The sequence below is a fragment of the Ochotona princeps genome, chromosome X (genome assembly GCF_030435755.1).
Source record: "Ochotona princeps isolate mOchPri1 chromosome X, mOchPri1.hap1, whole genome shotgun sequence".
Taxonomy (NCBI): domain Eukaryota; kingdom Metazoa; phylum Chordata; class Mammalia; order Lagomorpha; family Ochotonidae; genus Ochotona; species Ochotona princeps.
Window position 1 is genome coordinate 72297413 of NC_080865.1, and position 20329 is coordinate 72317741.

The following is a 20329-nucleotide window of genomic DNA, read 5'->3' on the forward strand; positions in this document are numbered from 1 at the left end:
ACATGTTGACAAATTATTTATAGCTAGGATATATAAAGAGCTTCCACAGTAACAAAAAATAGTCAAGTTTTTTCAAATGGAGAACTAGATTTTCTACAATTGCCTATACCTACAATGCCATGATACACTGAAATAGCAGATTGTTGGGCTTGTGCCTGTTGCTGAAGGACTGTACTGTTGTAATAATATGGGGGAGTATAGTTGTGAGAGAATGGGGTGAGAGGAATGGAATGTGGAAGAAGGAATGTCTGTACCTACAAAATCATAGCATGCAAAGTTATAATGATAAAAATAATAATATGTTAAGAGGGAATAGTAGGAGTGGGAGGTTGAGATAGAAAGGGGAGTCTCTACACCTACAGAACTGTCCCTTGGAAAATAGTAACAAAAACAGCTTTAAAAATGAAAAAAATCTTTGCGGAGACATTACACAAAAAGAAATACAGAGATAATCAACAAACACATGGAAATATGCAAAGTGTCATTAACCTGGGACTGTGTAATGAAGAACAAAGTTGGTAATACGTATCTGTTGGCATGGCTACTATTAAACAGCTGATATCACCACATAGATTGTACAAATATCTGGAACAACTGGAACTCTCACACATTGTTGTGAGCATAAAATCATTCAACAGATTTTTTTTTTTTTAGAAAATAAAAGATAACACATGCCTACTCTGCGGCACAGCATTTCCTTACCTTGTTGTAAATCACTTCTGTGCTAACACTGTAAATTATTTTTAAATTGTAGCTCTCAAAGCAATGCAGCTTTTCTTTCATTTTAAAATTGAACTTTTTACTTTAGGAACCCCAGGCCTTCCTGGACCAAAAGGTATCACTGGCCCTCCAGGAAGCCCTGGCCTCCCAGGAGAACCCGGTCCTGTAGGTAAGCATTAAAAAAAATTGTGTTTGCTCTTCTGTATAACAAAACTTATTACACTCCATTTGATAAAGTGAAGTTATATTCAATTTAGGAAAGTTAAATCATATTCAGCTGTGAACAGTTTCAAACCACGAAAACAGTGATTATTCACTTAGTACTGTGTATTAGGTACAAAATGAACAACTGTTAATAAAATTACATAAAATTATTATGAGATCTTATTTTCTAGGCTCAGTTTTTCCAGTGACTGTTAATTCCAGCATCCTCTAAAAAACAGGAGTTTTTCATTCTTTCTTTTTTTTTTAGAGTAGCAGCCCTTAACAAGCATTTTTGTATGTTAATTTCTATAATAAATCACTTCTCTTGGCCCCACATGATGTCTAGAACATGTTCTTCCACCTATTGTACCTTGTCCATGCATATTCTAAAGCCATATTAAAATGAAAAGCAAGGTTTGTTGATATTGAGTGAATGATTACAATGTTGCTTATTTCATTATCCTTCATCTTTATGGTTTCATTTTTATAGGATTTTAAGACTTAAAGAAATGTGTCTGATGCACCTTTTTTTATCATTTCAGTAGAATTATTTGAAGGTAGAATGGGAATAACAAGGTATATTAAAGGAAAAGGACGTTGGAAACGGGGGGTTAATATGCCGTGTTCCATTTCGTAGGTGGTGGAGGTCGTCCTGGGTCACCAGGGCCTCCAGGTGAAAAAGGCAAGCCAGGTCAAGATGGTATTCCTGGACCAGCTGGACAGAAGGGTGAACCAGGTGCTGTTTACTTTTTTACTTTTGGATTTCATTTTCCTTATTTTCCATTTCTTCCATGTCTACTTTAACTTGCTGTTTTTGTTCACAATGAAATTGCATTGTCCTTCTTACCTTCTAAGCTATCATACATTCCTTTTTTTTAATTGCCATCATCTTCTTGTGACTCTAGATAATTTTTATTGATCAGATTGCCTCTGTCTTTAACAAAAATTCGTATCATTTCTTGTCAAACTTTCATGTCAAAACAGTACCCACCTGTTTCAAATTTCTCTGCTTAGTGTTCAATCTATACTTATATATTTTCATGGGATATGTCTATAAAGGTGTATTTAATGTTCAGATGGAATATTTGTTTATGCAGCTTTCTCATGCTAGAAAATTTTTCTGTATTGGAAATCAATATTTTATGTATTTTTACAATACTTATGAAAACTCAAGTAATCTTATAATAATTTGTCTTTGTTTTAATTATTCTTGTCCGTTATATATTTATTTTGTTTTGCTTTGTGTCCTGACAGGTCAACCTGGTTTTGGAATCCCAGGATCCCCTGGACTCCCAGGACTTCCTGGTAAACCTTAATAGAACATGCTAAATCAGTTATTTATTCTCTAGTACATTTATTTTTCCCATATTTGTTACTTTCTATAATAAAGTAGACATGCAAACCCAAAAAAACACAAGGCTGAAATGACATTTGACTGTGTTTCTTAATTATCAAATTAGTATAAGAAATTTTCCTATATGTATGTCTTAATTAGCTTCAGGAATAAATACTGATGGAATAATACAGGATGGAGGCCAAATTGTAGAAAGAGGTATTTCATTAGGCTTTTTAAAAATTACTGAATGGAAAAGATTGACTTTTTTTCTGCCTGTGGAAGCTACGTCAAGGCAATGTAAGGAAACTTGTAAAAACATGTACTGATAAATAGTTTCTTGAAATCTCCATATCAATATGACTTCTGCAAATCTGAATGGATATGTGCACATGCATATCTACCTTCTGTCACTTGTGCCTACTCTTACTGTAAGCACTGCTTAGTTAATAGTAAAAATGAACGTGTATGGAGATATATGTGGTTTGTGTTGAAATGACTATTGGCTGTTTAGTGGAGGCTTTTCTGAAATCACATTCATATTGCCTTGACATTCTCATATCATTCTCATGATTGCAACTTGAAAATTATTGCCTTAATGTACAACCATTTATTGCTGAGCATATTAATGGTATAAAAACTGGAGAACGGTTTGTGTAAATTGTGATTATCAATCTTGCATAGAATGGTCTTCAGGAACACACAGCAACCATTGAAAAGCCCTATAGCCTGTATTAGTATCAAAATTAGTCTCAAAATTTGCTGTACAAGTTGTTTCTAGCCATCTTGAACATTCTTGAACATTATATTTTTAAAATTTTTTCTCTGTTCTTCTCATAGCTAATCTCATATGATCATGATGTATGTCCCAATACAAGGGGTAACTTTCTGCAAGCTACTATTGTACACACACCTTAACAAATGTGTCTGACAAAAGATACGTACATTTATAGGAAGAGGAATTTTCTGGGTGGGTTTGTGATTTGATAAGAGATAGAAATCACCCTAGTTAATTCTGTTAGCTATTCAAATAATAGTGAATGGCGTGACTTTTAATAGTGTGACTTAACATGGTATCTAATGTCTTTTTGCTTTCATAGGTCAAAAGGGTGATGGAGGATTACCTGGCTTGCCAGGAAACCCTGGCCTTCCAGGTCCAAAGGGTGAACCAGGCTTTCAGGGTTTCCCTGGTGTGCAAGGTCCCCCAGGCCCTCCTGGATCTCCAGGTCCAGCTCTGGAAGGCCCCAAAGGAAACCCTGGGCCTCAAGGTCCTCCTGGGAGACCAGGTATGTCCATGAGTGGTAGGAGATTGCTCTATTTATTGGCCCATTTGTTTCATTTTGCTGTCAGGTTATTTGGACTTGAGCACTTTGCAATTGTAACAAATTCTTATAAGTGAATAGCTTGCTTTATAGTCAGCTCCATCCATTTCCATGGCCTCTTGCATATTCTTTTCAATGATGTATTTAATTATTTATTTAAACTCGAGGAAAACAACAGTGATTAGAAGGAAAAAAAGAAATTGTGGTCTTATTAGTCTTCTTATTAAAGAGAAAGCTCAACTGATAACCTGGCAGCAAACTGTCACTTGCATTTTTAAATGTGAGCTTCTCAGCATGTCACCACAGAAATGATTTTAGTGATCACCCAATAGATGCTTGTGGCCCTTACCAAGAGTGTTGCTATAGTTCTGTCACATGATCAGCCAATATCACCAGGCACAATAAAAAATGTATCCTATCCAAGAAGTAGGCAATCAAATGTATCTTCAGCATCACAGCATGATCAAATTGACTAGTGATCTCTTAATATCATCCTCATGTCTCCACCTCATTTGCTTTGTGTTCACTGCTTTAGTAGTTGCAATTTTGCATCCAATGGTCACATTTCCATTTTATGTCTACGGTGTGTCATTTCATTTTACTAATTTGGAAGTGCTCATTTTTATCCGTGGTTAATGTTGCTGAGCTCAGTCACTGGTGTTAGGTTGTTAATAAATATTTGAGACTTGATATTCAGTTTTTATTTCTGGTTGTTGAAAATTTGGCCTTCATTCATTTAAACAAATAAGAGAAGTTTATGACTAAAGAAACAAAGCAATGTTCCTTTCCCGTCCGAATCCATGAGTTATTTTTAAAGAGCATTAAAAAGTGGACATTTTCATTTAAATTACAGCAAAATCTAAAGTGGTTAAAGCTAACTTTAATAATACATTATCTAAAAACATGGAATGGGAGAACACACCATGTTCAGAAAATCATTTTTTAAAGCCAAATTTTAATCCAATCTGACTTGACTCTTTCTAGAAAACATAATTTAAGATTTTCCTGTTCTTTATTATTGGCGAAAAAGCAGTGACCATCTCAGCCATGTTAACTTTTTTGCATGTCATGTAAAGAATTAAAGCAAGTGTCTTGGTTTGTTTTGCATGTAATAATTCCAATAAGCCAAACTATTATCTTCTTAAATTCAGTATTACGATTAGTGATTTTATTGGTAATGGAGCTCACTGCTGGCTGTCACTTTAAAATATGTTACCATAGAACTACTAGTCTGAAATTGATTTAAAACAATTGATTTAAAAACAATTTTTTACTTTAAATTTCTTTAAAAAAATTTTTGCTGAGTAGTTTTTTGGTATTTTATTTTTATTTATTTTATTTTGTTTATTTTATTAATTACATTGCATTATGTGACAGTTTTGTTAATTTTTTGAAAACAACACACATCTGATGAGTGTTTGACTCGAGTTCTTAATTTGTTTGTAAACTACAACTTAATTCAGTTGCCATAAGGATTGGCTTTTTATTCTTGAGCACATAGTACTGATTGTAATAAAATTATTTTTGGCCTTGCGCAATGTGTCACTTGTGCTATTTACATCTTAGTGTTGATTCTAAGAGATGATAATTTGGTTTATATACATATGCATGAAAATGAGCTTTGGGGATATTCTTTTATTGAATTAAATTTTAACTTGAAAGTATTTAGAGTAATGCTTTAGTTTCTTGATATTTCTAACAGTTGTGATATTTTTCCTTTTTGTTAATGATGACATTTGGGCCTTGGTGAACTTTGATCCCTATCCAGGTCCTACAGGTTAGCTCTTTAACTCTAAAATAGTAACTGCATGAAATCGAACCTTTTCTTGTACATATATTTATATATTTGTGCATACACATATATACACACATATGTGAGTATTATGTGTGTATATATATATCCATATACCTGTACTTAATACTTTTAAATGTTTGAATATTATTTTAAGAGCATGTATGCCAATTCAATTCTGACATGGTGGCCTATTTGTATAAGTTGCCCAGAACTAATAAAGCTCAGTGTTTCTCTTTACTGGAACGACCACAAATTACTTAGACTTTTTTTCTATTTAAAAAAATGCATATTCTGTGTTAGTTTAGCTAAAAATGTGTAATATCCAAAATAGTATTTTATAATTTATCTTTCCTTTGGAATAAAGAATATTTTTGTCCTTGCTTTATAGTTGTTAGTGCAAAGTGCAATCAAGGGGGTCTTTCAAAACGGCATTCATTTGAAATAATATGTGTTACCAGATGCTGAAGACATGAAATTCTCGATTTGCCATACCTCTTACAGGAGTTGAAGCCGTCCTATCTTGACATCTTAGGTTGTCACAAAGTTCTAAATTCTGTCTAGGTGGAAAAAAAGTAAGAGACACAAAATTGAAAACTTCAGTGCTTCAAAAATAAACTAGAAGAATTTTAATTTTGTATCTTATTTTCATCCTACACAAATAAATAATGCATACCAAAGAAAAATGTCGAAGAGCTACCCAATGAAAAATTGAAGACTGGTAGTAAAATTTGCTAATGTAATAAAAAGTAAAAAAAATCCATAAATATTTAAATGCATTTATTATGATTTATTATGATCCTTCACTCATTTCTAAGGTGGAAATTATTCACTCCTGAGGTGTGGCTAATGAGATTAATAGGGCATTCTTCTTATAAATGCAAATTCAATAATTATCCAGTATTGCTTTTGGGAGATTATCTATGTCTATTTGAATTGATTCCATAGTTCCTTCTCCCAAAACCCATTATTTCATTGAAACATAGAGTGTGTGATCTACAAGAGACATACATTTCGCATGTGCTCAGGACAAATTATTCACTGAACTTACAGGCTGAGAGACATTGCATTCAGTATTACTGCACTAGTGAGTCGAAGGAGTGACTCAGGGAGTCTCCCTAATCTGAGAAAGCAGGATTTCTGCTGTAATTGGATCTGATCAACCAAAATCTGGTCCAAGGAAGAGGCCTCAGGGAAGCCCATTCAACCTGTGGAAAACATGTGAGTTTTTATCACCTATATAAAGACAGAGGCCAAAAGTAGTTTAAAAAGCTTGGCTAAAATAATAAAGTTACTGCCATAGCGGGAAATCTGCCCCGATACATGTTTGTGCTCAAGCTACATGATTTTGTAGTAATACCATACCATCCTTCCACAAAGGCTATTTTATAGTTTTTTGTTTGTGATCCAGTGTCTAAATCTAGCTATAAATCTGATCAAATGAAGGAGCAAAGCTATTTCTGCTGTTTTAGGAGACAGCCATGGCAGCTTGGACCTTGCATCCATTTTCCAGTTTTTTGCTATCACAAAAACTCTGCAAATTGCTAATGACTGCTTCGTTTGTCCTCCCTAAATGGGTATCATAAAAATGAGAAAGACTGTGCATAATACTTAACTATTACCTAGATAAAGAGAAGACCAGGGCCCACTTTGAAGTAATTTTAAGACCTCCACTCTCCAATTTACATGGAATTTGTTACCTTGATCACTGCCAGACTAAATTGTCAGCTACAAGATTTCTTTTCACTGAGGAACTAGAATATATTCAAAGAATCAAAAGAAAAGTAGGCACATTGCTTTAAATCCAATTTACCAACGTATTTAGTAAGTGTGTTCTAAGTTGCATAATTTTTAGAACTTGGTTTCTATAGTGTTGTCTTCTTTGCAGCAGTTGAAAACTAAAATTTAAGTAGAAACTGAATTTAAAATTTATCTTTAAATATTGTCACTGATGTACCAGAAGTTAGGTTTGGTATGGCTTTGTTTTTCAGTATGACTTTACTGAATATTTTGAAAAATCATGGATTGAGAGCCTCATAGACAAAATTGACTTGGCATACAACTCATTAAAATGTTACATTTTACATGTTAAAATCTTGGAAGTTTTGCTATGACTTGAACCAAAGTTTTCTTTAGACTAAAACATATTTCACATATGTTTACTCAAATTTTGAATTAGCTTGGAGTTGTAATTTATTAAACTAGCTGTATGGCCAGACTCTGCTCTAAATGTTGCCTTGTGTTTGTTTAATCTATGTGGTTTAGAAACCATTTAAGTAAAGAAGGCCAGTTCTAGCTTTATGAATTTCCAAGGTTACATTATTGATCAGTACCATAATGTTTTCTATTTACATGATATACCATCATTTATATCATATTAGTGTACTTCTTATTTGTACGTTCCTTTAGGGCAGAGTTTTGATGTTACTTATCTATGTATTGCTTATAGCATGTTTGCATATGACCAATCTTAGGTCAGTATTTCTAAAGCTGCATTTGATTTTAAAGCAGTCTGTGAGGGAGGTTAGGGTTGAGAATACTATTCCATTGAATGGGTGAGAAAACAAGCTGAAACCGCATGAATTGCCCAAAATCATAGGAGCTACTGAGCAGCAGAGTCAAGAATAGTTCTAAGTCTCTTGAGTCTTAGGACTCAGTGTTCTAGTGCAAGTTGTTCCCTTTTCTGCAATTTAGTGTCAATGAATCATAGCAAGACTTTTAAGAAAGGGAAATCGTATTTGTAGTCAATTAATGCTAACCAAGAGGTTTGCTCTATTTGTAGGCTTTTTATCTTTTTGTGTAATGATGCTTCTTTTAATAGTAAGACTTAATATATGCATTGAATAATGATAAAACAAATACAATATTTTCTGTGGGTTGGGTGGAATAGTGCATGCTAAAATATTTTAAAACACCCTTTCACTGACAGTCTTCACATCTTTGGAAAATGTGAATTGATTTTCTAACCAATGATATGCAAGTATACACTATTTTTTTCTCATTAAGAGACCAGTTGCAACTACCAATGTACAATTTCCTGATGTATTATGAAAAAAATATGACTTCATGGAATGGTTTTCAAATAATATAAAACTATAAGTTGATATGGCCATAGTAAAAGTACGTTTTGGATTTTCTGTTCAGTCAGTCATTTTTTTGTATTTAATATTAATCAAAAAGTTCTTCAAAGTTAACTGCCATCTCCTTGAATCGGTATGAACATAGCAAGAAATTTGCAGTTTGTGTCTTTAATAAAGGTTAGCAGAAGCCAAGATAAAGTTAAACATGTATCCATAATTACCCCTTTGCCAAAGGTATGGAAGGCTGTCAGTGAAATGTAGTTTTTTTGCCAACTTTAATGTTTTGAGAAGCTAACTTGTGGCTTTTCAAAAGCCACTGTAGCAGTGTTAACATAATGTCTTTTGTAGTTTTTCATTTTTTGAATTAATGAAAAAAAACCAGCTTGTTCTGTTTCTAAAAGTCTTGACTCTCCATACTCCTGTATGGTTCTGTGTGCATTCTAGTTATGCTGTAGGTATTAAAAATGCTGGCAAAGAGTATTATTGTTTAACTTATGCTATCATGTGAACCATTTCTAACTCATAATCTTATTTTGTACTGTGTGATGTCTGATACTGCTAACATCGATCTTTGGGCTTTGGTGAACTCTGATCTTCCCAGGTTTTCAAGGTTAGACTCTTCACTGGTCAATTCTTTTTATTTTAAAATGCTTTAAGTGTATGCTAAAATCAATGAACTTTCTTGCTGTAATTCAGAAATCATTGAAGAGTGTTACTGCCCTCAAATACTACCTGCTCAGGTTTTAACATTTTGGTGAAGGTAATGTGACTTGTTTTAATTGAATTTCAAATGATGTTAGGGCTTTTGGGTTTAGATTATTCATGATAGGTAATATATCATGAGGGCATATTGGATTTTAAATGGAAATATGCTTAGATATTTAGGCACTGAGTTATTTGGACAGGCATGTGGCCCATTTGTGTTCTCTTCATACTGATATTAAATTCTGTTGCTTCATATTACCTTAACCTGTGCATTCATGGTTATTTTCAGTACTTGAAGAGGAAACTTCTGAATACTGCTTGAAATAAGTACAAGTCCCTTTTGATTCTAGTAACTTTAATTTTGCAGAACTCTGAATAGCAGATCTGAATGAACATGTAAATTTCCCAATATTTTGTTTTAATTGCAAAAATAGCAGTGCCTTGCTTTTGTGTTTCCAAATGCTGCAGTGTTCTGGTCACTCTTCAAACTGGGGAAGAGAATTATGAAAGCTTTCTCCCCACCACCCATCCCATCTTAATCTTAGGTTGTCATTGTTGTTAGGTTGATTCACAGTTTATTTTTACCTTAGCAAATTTATTTGCTCTCTGATTTCCATTCCAAAGTATATATTATGGGTGAAACTAAAGAGTTTGCTGAAAAAAATTCTACCTGCTGAATTGGATTTAGGCAAGTTCTGTTTTGAATACAAGTACCCCGGCCCTTTTTTATGATTAGGAAGAAAATTTGGGTGTTGTCTTGTTGCATGGGTAGAGTAATTATATGAATTAAATTGTTTAGAGACAACATGGGTTTTATAGTGCTGTGAACCCATTTCTTCCTTCTTATGTGCCAATGGTGTTATAGAATGAAATCACATAGAAATATCTGAAAGATTAAAAATGGTCTCATATTTTGATGTGTTCCTACCTTCAGTCTTAATAATAATGAAAACAGTACAATATAACAAAAATAATCATTAGAAGACTTCCCATTGTTCTTACTATGTAAGTAATAGTACTAAGTAATATGTATATGCTATCTCATTTAAATCTTGCCAATAAAATGATAAAGGGTTATTCCTGTTTTTATTTTACGTAAGAAAAACTTGAAGTCAGAGAAATTGGTAATCTTGCTGAGGTCAAATAGCTAATGAGTACTGGGATGAGGATTCCAATCCAGCATTTTGTCTCCAGAGTTACATGTTCTCAATCCTTCTGCCATTTGCCTTTATAGTATGTAGCCACTGATTCTGAGTCTTAAGTTTTGGGAAGGGAACTAAAGTCCAAATTTAATCTCAGATAAAAAAAAAAATGACCCCCCCTTGTCCATGTGGGAGCATGAACATAGTGCTCTAAATTCATATACTTATAATAGTTCCTTTAAAATAACCCTTTTATATTGTCCTATTTTGTTGAAATCAATTCAAAATGTGAGACTACCAGAGGAGAGAGGGTGATGTGCTAACTTTGCACTCTTCACTATTTTGGACTTATTTTCTAAGGACAGGGCAACTTAGTCTCAGCCTTAGCCACTAAAACACTCTGCAAGCAGGTAGCACTTATTTCCCACCTAGTGACAAAACGCTTGGCCAGTGACATTGCCACCATAGTTGCTTAATAGACCTGCTATGTTTATTTGCAAAAGCAGAGCAAAAGCAGAGCATTAGGAAAAAAAATAAAAGCTAGCAAAATTCCATTTTAAATTGTCCTATCTGTTCGCACGAAACATGTAGAATTCTTTATTTTTTTCAAAATAAATTATAAAGAATATAAAAAATTAAAGTACAACACAGAATCAACAAATTTCTGATATTTAAAAAAATTTCATGGTGGTTATATATAGACATAACCTATGGTGCTTTTTCTTAAAAAGGAGGATTTTGAGTGTTTTCACTAGAAAGAAATGATAAATTATAGAGAAGACAGAGAGTTTTATCTGATTTGGATATCACACAATGCATACATGCATTAAAGTATTATATGGTATCCTATAAATATGTGCAATTATTATTTGCCAAATGAAATCTAAAAATAAATGTATTTGCATTTTCCAAGATGAAAAAATACAAAATCATTGTATTTTGTATTTTGAATTTCATTTTTGGATTTATAATGCATTGATCATGAAGTAATATTAATCAATGGGTATTTTAAGCTTAATTATCTCATTGAAAATTGATGTTATTTTATTAACTAAAATAATAGCTGACAAATTCTTTGGGGCAAATGAACCATAGTGGATATGAGGGAAAGGTGTATGGGACTGAACACCAATGATATTTCAGAAATGTTGGACTGGTGATTCACATTCTTACTAAAAATCAAAATAAAAATTTACCTGTGCCTCATAAGGCCAAATAGAAAACTTGGGCCTTATAATCAAATAACAAAATTACACTGGAGACATTGAATGCTGGATTATTTGCTTTGTGTTAAAGTAATATAATGTCAAATAAACTATTTCTTCTATTAAAAAATTTTAAACGTTCCCAGATATCAAGCATATAATTAAAATAAGATCAAACAATTTGCTTAAATAACTATCTTGATTGTGTAATAAGCAAAAGATGAATAAATAGAGCTAGTTATGAATAAAATAATTTTATTTTAATCACAGCAAGAGAAATGGCTTAAATCACTGTTGGCTCTACAATAGTGATTTTTAAAATGTGGTCCAGGAACTAGCAGCTTGAGTTTCTATCGGATGGTTAGTAGAATGGAAATTTTGAGGCCACTCCTCAGCTTGCCTGGATCCAAAACGCTGAAGTGGGCCAAGGAATCTGGTTTTACAAGCTTTCCAGGTGGTTTAGATGTACTCATGCTCTGTTTTGAGACTAGGGCACAGCAGTGTTTGTGTTTTTTCATTTTAACTTAATTCACTTGGTGGGAGGATTACAGAAAAGAGCTTTATTATGTCCTGAATTCTTTCTTTAGATTTTATTATTTAAAAAGTAAATTTTAAAGGGTCTACAAAGCTAGTGTTAATAACAGAAAGAACTTAGTCCAATTTACATTCTAAAGGGAGTCATTGTAAGTCTGTACATTTTGATGTAGTCTCGATTTTATCATACACAATTAGATTTTTGTAAACGAATAAGATGGTTATTTGACAAACTTGTCTTTTGTACAACTCTTAAACTATACTGAACTTGTGATCATTTGTTGTGCATTATCAAGGTCTACCAGGTCCAGAAGGGCCCCGAGGACTCCCTGGAAATGGAGGTATTAAAGGAGAGAGGGGAAACCCAGGCCCACCTGGGCAACCTGGCTTGCCTGGTTTGAAAGGAGACCAAGGACCACCAGGACTCCCGGTAGGAAATGGGAGTAAGGAATTGATAATGAGTGTGGATATTTGCATTGAAAATGAGAAATCTAAACTACATTATTTAATTAACATTCTCTAAGCATAGTCTGTATGCATCAGCTCACTGGAAGATCAAAAAAGAAGTTGGAAGCAAGTTCCTGTAGTCTTCTAACTAAAGGGATTTTGCCTTAAAAATAAGTAAATAAAAAGAACCAAAGGAGGCTTCTCAAAAGATACTTTATATATCTAGTCTTTGGAGTGTATGTTATTTAGTTTTGAGAAGCTTTCATTTCAGTGCAAGCAAATTTATGTAAAGAAGATAGATATGTCAGAGCATTGCATGTGGATGAGTCTACCCATACTGAGGTAATTATGGTGATTGAGAATATTTTAGACTTTGAAATTAGATAGAGTTAGGGTCCAATTTCAGTTCCACTACACATTTCTGCTTTGTGTCTGAGGAAAAAGACACTCTGGGTTTCCATCTTCACCTATTAAAAAAAAACACACACAAGAATTATAGCATATCCACTCATGTGCTTTCTGCTTTGAGTCACAGAGTCACATACTTCTTTATGAATTCTCAAAGCTGCCTTCATTCATTCATTCATTCAAGAGAACTGTTAGTAGATTCAGTTGGCAACACACTCTGGGCTGTCTTTTACCTCTGCAGGCTGCTTCCCTGCAGAAAAAGAAGATAGCTAAAGGAGTAGTCCTTAAAGCTTTCCAATATCTAACTTTAATATCCATTGTATTACTATTCTTCTGGTTACCTGGGCTTGAAAGGTTAGTCTTCTCTATTTTCATATAATACTCATCCCCTACCTCATTTTCTCCCATATACCTTTAGTTCACATGCCACTGTGCCTGCATTCAAGACTACTGTGTGATCCAATTCACCCCATTTGCTCTCTTTCTGTAGGGACATATATGTGTATAAATATGTATAGAAGATTACATATGTATGTATACTGAAGCATTTGTGAGTAAGTTACATCTGTCAAAACACTTTTTCATTAAACACTTAAGTGCATATTTCCTAAGGTCAAAGATATTCTCACACAACCAGAGTACAATTAAAAAAACTTTCAGAAATTGAAAACAGATATACTTAGTTTCTGTCTTTTGTGTTCTATCAGTGTCAGTTGATGCAGTTATACCTGTTGGAGATTTCTTTCTCTGGTACAGGAAGACCCAGACAAAATTAAGTATTTCACTTAATTGTTGTATCCTTTAATGAGGAACAATGCCCATTTCTAATTTTTTCCCTCTCATTATCCTAGCATTTAAAAACTATTTTAGCCACCCCCTTGCATTTTTAAAATAGAATTTTCCTTCTTTTCTCTAATTCTTCATAAATTGATTCAGGCTTCACATACTTAGCTAGAATACTATATGAGTGATGTGTCTTCATGTTAACAGATAAATGGGTACATAATATCAATTTATTCCTTATTTGTGGTCTTAATATAAGATATGTACTTACTTATTTGGAAGGCAGAGAGACACTGAGCTGCAGGGCGGGGCAGGGAAGGAAGGAAGGGAGACAGAGAATATCTTCCATATCTTGGTTCACTCCCCAAACATCTGCAGCACATGGTACCATAAGCCAAAGCCAGGAGACAGAGTTCTCGCCAGGTTTCCCTTGTGAGTGGCAGTAACTCAAGTGCTTGGGGCATCATTCGTTGCCTCCTGGGCACATTAGCTGGAAGCTGTATCAAAAGTGGATGGGGAGAATTGATCCTAGACACTCCCACATGATGTGCAGGTTTCCCAAGTGTCTACTTAAACTACTGTGCAACAGTCCTACCCTGCGATTTTCATTTTGATCAGCCAGTCAAGCTGTTAATCAGTTTCTCAACTGTGATGATTCTTACTTATGCCCCTTGCAGCCAGCAGGTAAACAAGACTATGGGAAAATACGTCAAGAGCATGCAAATACACTACTGCTTTTGAGTAGTTTTTCTCATATTTAACATCTGTTAATTTTTGTTTCAAACATTCTCCAATGGAATAGTAGCAAAAAGATCATGTTCTATCTCAGATACTATCTGCACGTATAGGATTGAGCTCACTGAGCAAGAACCCTCCCTTCTTGCCTCTTTGTCATCAGCTATGGATTCATTATTTCCCCTTTTTCCAATAATTTATTCTTTTGAAACTATCATTACTTATTTTGATTAGAACTTTTTCAAGCTGGATTCTGTATCTTTCTAACATGCACCCCCATCTCATGGTTTCTAGCAGTTTCTTTTATTTTGACATAATAAGATATTTCAGGCACATTTCTTTTTCACTCTTACTAATGCAATCTTAATTGTCCTGCAGTTGATTAGCATTATAGTCTCCTAAATGATCTTTCTATTCTATATGGTTGCTTTAGAGCCATTATGCAGTAATTGTAAACTCTTCTCCTTTCCATATTGTTTATGATTTGCAAACCCAATTGACGGGCCCTACTATATTTTTGCTAAATCTTTCAGATATTAGCATTTTAATATATGTGATTCTAATCCACATGCTCATTACCTCATGTCTAGACTAAAAAAAGAAGTGTTTTGTTAATAGTGATAGATATCATATATTATGTGCATATTACATGCTAATCAATTTAATTTCTCCCCCTTGAAGCAGATACTTCTTTTTTTCTTAGTGTTCTTATAAAAACAGGGTTAGTGTTGATGTTGCAGCAGACTATGTTGCAGCAGACTAAGCTACTACCTGCAATGCCAGCACCCAATACGCACTCTTGTTCGTGCACCAGCTGCTCCATTGTCAATGCAGCAACCTGCTAATGCACCTTGCATGTACCCCATGCACGTACCCCGACCACCTATGTGAGAGATCCAAATGAAGCTCTTGTCTATAGCCTACCCAGATCCTGCCACTGTGGTCATTTGGGGAGTAAATCAATGGATGGAAGACAAATCTCTCAAATTCTCTGTCTTTCATTCTCTCTTTGTAACTTCTGTCTTTCAAATAAATGAATCTTTAAAAAATTACAAAAACTACTGACTAATCAAATATACAACTGAAGCAATAAAAACTAATAAACAACATTAGAATTTGAATCCTGGAAATTCAAAATACTAGAAGTTTGACTGTAAATACTATGTAAGCCACTATGTAATACCTCTAACTTAACTCCATTACCTCCATTTTTTTAAACATTAATTATTTTATTTACTCAGGGTAATCCAGGCAGACCTGGCCTCAATGGGATGAAAGGGGATCCTGGCCTCCCTGGTGTTCCAGGATTCCCAGGTATGTAAAAGGATATTGTGGGGTTTCCCTTTAAGCTCTTTGGGAATAAGATACCATGTCTGATTTGGCTGAGTAAACACTATGGCCTGATTGCTTTGCCATACAATTGCATTACCTTTGCAGGCATGAAAGGACCCAGTGGAATGCCTGGTTCAACTGGCCCTGAGGGGGAACCAGGACTTACTGGACCACCAGGTAAGACTCATTGCTAAAGATAATTATACTTGACATGTAGGTGAATTAAAGAATTTGAAAGTTTCAATTCTGTATTTCAACTAAATTATCAAAGGCTAAAGTTTTAGGCACAACTCTTTATTTGCTATTCTTTAAAATTTGTTTTTTATCAATATGATATCAATAGAGGAACTCTTAAATTTAAGACAAATGGAAGATGAAAAATAATGTTTCATTGATATTTTAAAAATATGTTTATTTGAAAGGCAGTATGTGAAAGGGTGAGGGAGAGGGAAAGAGAGAAAGAAAAATCTTTCCCCCACTGTACACTTTGCAAATGGCTACAATAATCAGGACTGGACCAAAACAAAGTTAGGAGCTAGAAAATCCATTTGAGTCTTCTTTGTGAGTGAGAGGGGCCCAAGTACTTGGGCCTTCTTCTGCTACCTCCTCAGGTTCATTAGCCAGAAATTGAATGAAAACCTTTGCAGCAGGAATCTGAACCAGTGCTTTAATATGGGATGCTTACATTACATGCAGTGTTTTAATCTTAAATACCACAATGCTGATCCCTCACTGAGACTTTTACTGTCTTTTTTACTAACTTTCCCATAATCAATTATGCAGATCGCAAGAGAAAATCACATGTATATGTTTGTATATTTTTTTGCACTGTTTTGTGGTGGTTCCTTTGCTAAGGGGTTTATAGAACATTCTATAAACTGTCAAGTAGGGTATCTGCTCAATTCCCCTAGTAGTTCAGTGGGTTCCTTGAGAACTGCAGCAAACAGGACTATAAGTTATGTTAAAATCAAAATAAACTTCTCAGGGAACAGGTCTGTCCTCCTCTGATATCAGTGTTTACAGATTTGTAATGGATTAAGTTTTCTAATCCATCAAGACTTGAAAATATGAATGATAAGACTTGAAAATATGAATGATAAACATTATTTTTCCAGTAACCCTAAGAAAATTATATTTCTTATGATTCTTATATTTCAGTCTTCTGGATGAGATAGTTATAATTTCTCTTGAACAGATATCTGTTGAATATAGCAGTAATCAAGTACTTTAAAATTTTCGCAGAGAGGCACAATTGCAAAATTCCTACTTGCGATGAGAGCATTCTGTGTTATAGTGTCAGTTAAGTATTGGCTATTCTTCTTTGGATCTAGTTCCCTGTTAATGTGCCTGGAAAAGCAATGAATGATATCCCAAGTGTTTGTGGGAAACCTGGATGGAGTTCCAGGTTACTGGCTTTCATGTGGCCAATTCCTGGCTCTTGTAGCCATTTAGGGTGTGAAACCATGAATCCAAGATCTTTCTCTTTCATTTTCTATTTGCTGCCTTTCAAATAAATAATTAATTCTGAGCACTTGAGTCATCTTCCACTGTTCTTCTAAGCATATTAGCAGGAAACTGGATGGAAAGTAGAGCAATCAAGACTTAAACCAGTACCTATGTGGGATATTGGTTTTATTGATGAGAGCTCAACTTTCTGTGCCACAACACCAGCCCTGTGAAGTAAATAAATCTTTAAAAAGAAAACCTATATGATCAATGAAAGTAAAAGTTATTATGTGTTTTTCATAAATCTGAAATCCCCATAGGCTATAACTTGTTTCTCACACTGTAATTCCTATTCTGATCTTAGGTCACTTTAGCACCCATTTCTTTTCAACGTTTTGTTTCCTACTTTAAATCCCTGTGTTTTTTTATCTTAGGTCCTCCTGGATTACCCGGTCCTTCAGGGCAGAGTATTGTAATCAAAGGAGATGCTGGTCCTCCAGGAATCCCTGGCCAGCCTGGGTTAAAAGGTCCACCAGGATTACCAGGACCTCAGGGCTTACCAGGTACTTCCGCAAATCATTTTTTAAGTTTTATTTTTGTTTGAAAGGTAGAGTTAGTTACAGAGAGAGAAGCAGAGAAAGAAAGAGAGAGAGAGAGAAATATCGATCTTCCATCTGTTGATTCACTCCACAGATGGCTACAGTGGCTGGGGCTGGGCTAGGCTGAAGGGAGAAGCCAGGAGTTTCTTCCAGGTCTCCCTTGTAGGTGCAGGGGACCACGGACTCGAGTCATCCACCACCACTTTCCTGGGCCATTAGCAGGGGTCTGGATTGGAAATAGAGCAACTGGAACTAGAATCAGCTCCCATATGGGATACCATCACTGCAGGTGGAGGCTTAAGCTACCATGCCACAGCACAGGCTCCTGCAGATTAATTTTTAAGCCCCATCTGTTTAAGAACATCTCTCTAGTCCTCCTTCTACATCTCAGAGTATATCTATAACAATAGAAACTAGCAACTGGCAGAATACCAGACAATCACTGGATCCCATTTTTCCTTTCTTTTTTTTTTTTTTGAAACGTTTAACATATCGTGTCAGAATGTCTTTCAGACCCAGTCAGATTTCTTTTACCTCCTCTAGCTATTCTAATTTGAATTTTATTAATGTTAAAAACTCTGCTGTGAAATGGAGATGTATTACAGATCTGATGCTATAGCTGCTTCACCCAGCAGAAAGACTGAAGACTGATTTGGTGAGCCATCAGTTTCCCACTGTGAGGCTCCTTGACTTTTTAAAATAACTGCTGTCTCCTTGACTTTGACTCTCTGCTTAGAGCTAACTTTAAAAGCTGGAACTAACTTCAGTTTTTGTCCCCTTATTAAAAGACTTACAGGCTTCCCAGAAATAAAGTAGGGTTCCCAGAAATGAAGTATGCCTCCCACTAACGGGCTTGACCTATGGTGGAATATGTGAGAAAAATTGGGATCAGTACTCCTGTCTGGTTCTTAAGGAAAAGTGAGTGCAACTTCCATATTAAGGAGATCTCTGCAGAGGCAAATGAAATGTTTAAAGCCTAAGACAAATCCTAGTCTGCTCCTTCTGTCCTGAACTTTAGCTCATCCTTCATTTGTTTGGATTTAAGATGATAGTGGACTATGAATCCAGGGTCCTTAAGAACCTTAAGTCTCCTAGATCCACTTGGATGAACAATTATTCTAGCCACATTTGAAGACTCCATTTCTTTTCCTGAAGGTCCAGTTGGTCCTCCAGGAGATCCAGGACGCAATGGACTCCCTGGCTTTGATGGTGCAGGAGGACGCAAAGGAGACCCAGGTCTGCCAGGGCAGCCAGGTGAGACGAATCAAGTAGTGCTGCTGATGGTGGTCACTAAGTCTGGGAGAATTTTGGACACATAGCCTCCACTTGGAGTTTGAGAGAGCACAGCTGTCTCATAAATTTGTAGCTGAGGAGTTAGTAAGGCTCCTATAAGGAAATTTGCCAATATGAAAGAAACCTACCAAAGTGACTCCTATTTATATATTTAGAGAACTGGAAAACTCAGCTCATGCTCAAGATGGAGAGTTTCCAGGTACTCGTTGTACTTACTTGTTTAGTTTATTGTCAATGTTGGTTTAAATCTCTTCACCACTTTGAAACCACTGCCAATCCTTCCATATTTGAAGTATCACAATAGGTTGTAATTTTCCCCATAAATTGCAGGAAATATGAATAAAAGTTTGCTGATTCCCATAGACCTTTGAGCATCATGTCATTATCTCATGTTGAGATGATAAATTGTTATGCAAATGTTTGAGGTCACTTATTATTTGGTGCTCTTAGTAATATTGCATCTGTCGTCTGCTGGATTCCCAATCTGTGCTCGACCCATTTCCAAAAAGAATTGAAGACAATTTGCAAAAAATATACACATATGCCAATGTAAGATTGCTAACATGGAAATAGAAGATCATAAACTCAATAGGTTATTAATATATATTGGCAACTCTAAATAATATATATATGATACGTTTGTCTTGGAAAAAATATTGGAGGCAATAGGGCAATGAGGTCACACATATTAGGGGCAGGCAGCATGCTGTGTTTCATTAATTCTGTTTCTATGGCAGAAACAAGTTAATATCATCTTTATTACATGTGTTGCTGATACATTTTCCAAAAACAAAATACTATAGACACATTAACCAGAGAAAAGCTTGGATATAAGGAAAATTTTTAAGTGAGCTCATATCAAGAGGCTAAATGGGAAAGGGAAGTTAATGACAGATTGAAAATAGTCCTTTTGTCCAGCATCTTATTGTCCAGTCAAGTTCAACGGCTTCTTAGGTATACCCTCTCTGGTCTGAAGACAGAGCCAGCAGAGTATCATCCCAGTCAATTGAAAGCTCCAACATACCATCAGCAAAAATTTACATCATAAGATGCTGGACTCTATGTTTGGTATACGCTTGCAATGGGGGAATCTCAACTGAACTTGAGCTGTGGTTATGCAACTAGGTGGAGGAATCCACCATGGTGGGGGGGTTTGGGGAGGGGTGGGGAGAACCCAAGTATCTATGTAATTGTGTCACATAATACAATGTAATTACTGAAGTTAAATAATAAACAATTAAAAAAAAAA

General features: G+C 34.9%; 1 protein-coding gene across 1 annotated transcript in view; it reads left to right on the top strand.

Annotated features, from left to right (window-relative positions):
* The window catches only part of COL4A5 (collagen type IV alpha 5 chain), a 191899-nt gene that overhangs the window by 161086 nt on the left and 10484 nt on the right, over positions 1-20329 (top strand). The window contains exons 38-46 of the mRNA XM_058658440.1: positions 809-889; positions 1562-1660; positions 2179-2229; positions 3358-3543; positions 12334-12467; positions 15652-15724; positions 15848-15919; positions 17623-17751; positions 18943-19041. Of these exons, the coding sequence (XP_058514423.1) occupies positions 809-889; positions 1562-1660; positions 2179-2229; positions 3358-3543; positions 12334-12467; positions 15652-15724; positions 15848-15919; positions 17623-17751; positions 18943-19041 (924 nt within the window). The remainder of the gene's footprint in view (positions 1-808; positions 890-1561; positions 1661-2178; positions 2230-3357; positions 3544-12333; positions 12468-15651; positions 15725-15847; positions 15920-17622; positions 17752-18942; positions 19042-20329) is intronic.